Consider the following 5,024-nt stretch of genomic DNA (forward strand, 5'->3'; position numbering starts at 1 on the left):
ATAACAAGGTGTAGAGCTGGATGAACACAGCAGGCCAAGCAGCACCATAGGAGCAGGAAGGCTGACATTTCAGGCCTAGACCCTTCATCAGAAATGCTAGGCCCAAAACGTCAGCCTTCCTGCTCCTATGATGCTGCTTGGCCTGCTGTGTTCATCCAGCTGTACACCTGGTTATCTCTTCTATTTGTAAAAGTCTTTTTGTTATAGAGAAGAGTCACCAAGTAAAATGCATTCATTTAATATCATTGCTATTAAGATCATTCTTTCATGTTTAATGACAATGTATTTCCACATTTTGCTTTCAGGTTTTATTGTGTAGTGTTGCTTAGGTGGTGTTCAGGGAGAAGAGTACCTGCCAAAGAACAGAATGCTCTTTGTTTTGTTGTGCCTGATGAAAAAGAGGAAGGGATGATCAGCAGTGAAAAACTCTTCATCCATCACCATACAGAATTGAATCATCACTGCTGTAGCTGCTGCTGCTTCAGTTCCCTCCTCATTCACCTCCACAAAAGACTTGTGCACAACTTTGGAAACATACAAGTCACGGGTTGCAGACATTCCAGTTAGATCGGCCCTCGAACTGTTGAAAACATCCCCCATGCCTAAACTGGACAGCGGCGATTTCAGCTCATAGTCACCTTCCAGTTTAAATTTGGGCAGACGAACATGAACATCCAGCTTTCTCATACAGTTTGGATGTGTCCACTCTTGCAGTTTTTCTAATGTAAGTTCCTGCTCCAGCTGATACACCAAAGAGAAGAGATACAAGTTAGTCACAAAGCAAAAAAAAAAGTGCTTAGTTAAAAATAACCAGGTGCCGTGAGTTTGCTTCCACCTGATGTGGCAATATTTAAATTGTCTCTTGTAATACAAGAAACTGGGAATGAATAATATGGCATTAAAGAATCCAACAGATATTTCTTACAGCTAACTGTTTTGAAGAAACATTACTTCCTCAGGCACGCAAGTCTCTGGGCTAATATTGAACTGTTAGGCTGCAACAAAAATCAGGGAATCCCTACAATGTGCAAGCAGGCCATTTGTCCCGTGGAGTCTACACCAACCCTCCAAGAGCATATCACCCAAACCCTGCATTCCCATGGCTAATCCACCTAGCCTGTACATTCTTGCATACTATGGGCAATTTAGCACAGCCAATCCACTTAACCTGCTCATCTTTGAACTGTGGGAGGAAACCGGAGCACCCAAAAGAAACCCAAGCAAACATAGGGAGAACGTACAAACTCCACAAAGACTGTCACTCAATGTTGGAGTTGAACCCAGTCCTTGGTGCTGTGAGGCAGCAGTGCTAACCACTGAGCCATTGTGCAGAAGAATGCTTCCAGTAGAGAGACATGCTTCAAGTGATCCAAGGTAAGATTAAATATGACCCCTTAACCTCAGAGACCTTAGGTCACGTGCGATGATAATAGCATGAGAATGCGTCTTAAAGGTGTACTGATGTCCCAACTCGGAGATGTAACACAACATGGAGTTATACAGCACGGAGAGAGCGCGCCTTTGGTCCAATTTGTTCATGCTGACCAGATATCCTAAACCGATCTACTCCTATTTGCCAGCATTTGGCACACAATGTAAACCGTTTCTATTCATGTACCCATCCAGATGCCTTTTTAAATGTTGTATTTACTCTTCAACATTTACTCTAGCAGCTCATTCCATACACGCACCACCCTCTGTGTAAAAAGTGCCCCTCGGGTCCATTTCAAATTTTTTTCCCTTTCATCTTAAACCTACACCCTCTAGTTTTGGACTCCCCAACACAGGGAAAAAAAGTCTTTGGCTATTTACCCTATCCATGTTCCTCATGAATTTATAAACTTCTTTAAAGGGTTGTCCCCAGCCTCTGACGCTCCAGGGAAAAAAGTCCCAGCCTATTCAGCATCTCCCTATACCTCACACCCTCCAATCCCAACAACATCCCAGTAAATATTTTCTGAACTCTTCCATGTTTCACAACATCTTTCCTATAGCAGGGAGACCAAAAGTGAACACAGTATTCAAAAAGTCACCTGACCAATGTCCTTCACAGCTGCAATTTAACATCCCAACACCTATACTCTATGCATTGACCAATGAAGGCAAGGATGCCAAATGCCATCTTCACTACCCTGTCTACCTGGAACTCTGCTTTCAAGGAACTATGCCCCCTGTTCAGCAACACTCCCTAGGGCCTTACAATTAATTGTAAAAGTTCTGCCTTGATTTGCCTTATCAAAATACAACCCCTAACATTTATATAAATTAAACTCCATCTGCCACTCCTCAGCCCATTGCCCCATCTAATCAAGGTCCCCTTGTACTCAAGATAATCTTCTTCACTGTCCATGGCACCACCAATTTTGGTGTCATCTGCAAACTCACAAACCATGCCCCTCATTCAGATCCAAATTATTGATATAAATGACAAAAAACAGTGGAACCAGCACAGATTCTTGTGGCACACCACTGGTCACAAAACCGTAGTCTGAAAAACAATCCTCCACTGCCATCCTCTGTCTCCGACCTTCAAGCCAACTTTGTATCCAATGGGCTAGCTCCCCCTGGATTTCATGTGATCTAACCTTGCTAACACTCTACCACGTGGAACCTTGTTGAACAACTTGCAGAAGTCCATACAGGCAACATCTACTGCCCTGCCTTCAAATCTTTGTCACTTCAAAAAAATTCAAATCAAGTTAGTGAGACACAGTTTCCATGCACAAATACTGTTAACTCCCCCTAATCAGTCCTTGCGTTTCCAAATGCATGTAAATCCTGTCCCTCCAACAACTTAACCCCAGTGGCATCAGGCTCACCGGAGTTTAGTTCCATGGCATTTCTTTACCCTTTCTTAAATAATGGCACCACGTTAGCCAGCCTCCACTCTTCAGGAACCTCACTTGTGGCTATCGATGATACAAATATCTCAGCAAGAGGCCAGCAATCTCTTCCCTAGCTTCCCACAAAATTCTGGGATACACTTGATCAGGTCCTGTCAGGGGTACCATGATTTCCTGGACTAGTTTCAACTTCCTCCTGTCCCCCATCCCCAAAAGGTTTTTAATCTGCTCTTCTACCTCTCCCACAGATCACTTGAATTTTGGGTGGAATAGAGAGAGTCAGGTGCACAATGTGTAATAGCATACACAAGATATCACAATTGTGAGAGACAGGTTGGATGGTCTGGAGCATCTCTGACCGTCATTGTTCTTGCACTTGTAGAATTCAGAAAGGAGAGACAGCTAAAAGAAGTAGAAAACATTAAGATGGACATTATAGATGAATGCTACTCAGTGGCAAACCTGATCAGGAAAGTGAGTAATGAAATTTGTGAAAGATCGTCAGAAGGCTGAAAGGCTGGAAAAGGGAAGTTGATGGCTAGATGTAAACACAGAAGATGCAAATAAGAGTAGCAGCTGTTGACAAAGTGTAATTAGCATTGGGAGATGGGTGACCACAACAGGTTTACTTTGAAGGTCAGATATGCCAAAAATCATGCCAAGTGCTTCATGTGATTCCCTTGTTGCTTGCCCCACCTTTCTCTAGTGTTGATGTTAACTCTGTGGTGGGAGTAGCTCCTCCACTCATTTCCCACTGGCTACAAGTCAAGACTGATTGGAAACACAGATATGGGATTTGAAAAGGGTATGATAGACAATAGTTACAGGTACAATCCCTGCCTGATGTTCCTCTCCCGGTCCTAGAGAGGACACCATTACACATTAATGTTATGAATTTTAAAATGCAATATAAACAGGAAAGGGAGCAATGGAAATGTTAGCGTCCGAACTTGATGTAATTAGCTCACGTAAAACATGGTCTGTATGGTGCATGTGCTCAACGATAAACCCACTGAGGATTAAAACAGTCATTGTGATTAACCTCAAAAACTGAAATGCTTTCATCCTAAATACACAAGAGAGTGTATTATGCAGGTGGAGACAGTAAAAGAGTACACACATTAAACTGAGTACACAATTTACCAGCTCCTTCCAAAGTGTACAACAGATTTTTTTTTAACCACCAATTAAATGATTCAGCTCCTCTATAAATATTCTTCATTGTTAAGATATCTTTGAACTGCAGAGAGTGAGGATTTGACATTTCTACGTGAAAGCACTAACTCCATATAAGATATGTACAACCAGACAGACCAAATGCAGGGAGATCACAGCAGGTCAGACAGCATCCATGGAGAGAGCAAGCTGACATTTTGAGTCTAGATGACTGTCATGGATGCTGTCTGACCCGCTGTGATCTCCAGTATTTGTTGTTTTCAGGACAGATTCCAGCATCTGCAGTAATTTACTCCAAAATGCAGGGAGGATATTTCCCCTGGTTGGGGAATCTAGAACCAAGGATACACACAGTCTCAGGAATGGGGGTAGACCATTTAGGACCGACAGGAGGAAAAATTTCTTCACTCAAAGGGTAGTGAACTGATGGAATTCTCTACTGCAGAAGCCAAGACGCTAAACAGATTCAAGAAAAAGATCATTTCTTTTTAGATTTTAAAGGCATCAAGGGCTATGAGGAAGAAGTGGGAATATGGCATTTAGATAGGGGAGTAGCCACGGTAGTATTGAATGACTGATCCTGCTCAGCGTTTCCACGTTAACTTTAAATGATAAAAAGATGGAGTACCTGTTTCAGGCCTGTAGAATCATCCATGATGTCATCTGGCAACAAGATGATCATGCTTAAGTCGTTACCAACGTATGGCAGCTCAAGAATGTGGAGATTAAATTCTTGAATATGTGAGATAAAGAACTTCTTCTTTTGGTACATCATTTTCACTGGCTTGCTTGCTTTCTATGAGAAGTAATCAAACCACTTCATTATTTTGCAACTAAAGTTTTAAAAAGTATTGTGTTGCAATAAACAATTATAAGAACCATTTAAAAATAAGTCCTGGGATTGTTAAAATGGGGACAAACACAGGGAAGGCAGTCACTTACAATAAATGTGTATATATATATACACACACACACACACACAGTGTGTGTGTAATACACTTACTC

At 41.9% G+C, this 5,024-nt stretch overlaps 1 protein-coding gene across 1 annotated transcript; it reads right to left on the bottom strand.

Annotated features, from left to right (window-relative positions):
* Positions 1 to 222: 222 nt before the first annotated feature.
* LOC125482723 (leukocyte elastase inhibitor-like) lies at positions 223 to 4,811 on the bottom strand. Its single transcript, XM_048594854.1, has 2 exons — positions 4,648 to 4,811; positions 223 to 741 (listed from the first exon to the last, which is right to left on the bottom strand). The coding sequence occupies exons 1-2, from the start codon at positions 4,792 to 4,794 to the stop codon at positions 337 to 339; spliced, it is 552 nt and encodes a 183-aa protein (XP_048450811.1). The 5' UTR covers positions 4,795 to 4,811; the 3' UTR covers positions 223 to 336.
* Positions 4,812 to 5,024: the final 213 nt, after the last annotated feature.

This window comes from Rhincodon typus, unplaced genomic scaffold (assembly GCF_021869965.1).
Source record: "Rhincodon typus isolate 14 unplaced genomic scaffold, sRhiTyp1.1 hic_rhity00015931, whole genome shotgun sequence".
NCBI classification, from domain to species: Eukaryota; Metazoa; Chordata; class Chondrichthyes; order Orectolobiformes; family Rhincodontidae; genus Rhincodon; species Rhincodon typus.

Coding starts and splice junctions, on each gene's coding strand:
- LOC125482723 (XM_048594854.1), bottom strand. CDS start 4,794: ATGATGTACCAAAAGAAGAAGTTCTTTATCTCACATATTCAAGAATTT. Junction 742..4,647: donor ATTCTACAGGCCTGAAACAG/GTACTCCATCTT, acceptor TTGGTGTATCAG/CTGGAGCAGGAACTTACATT.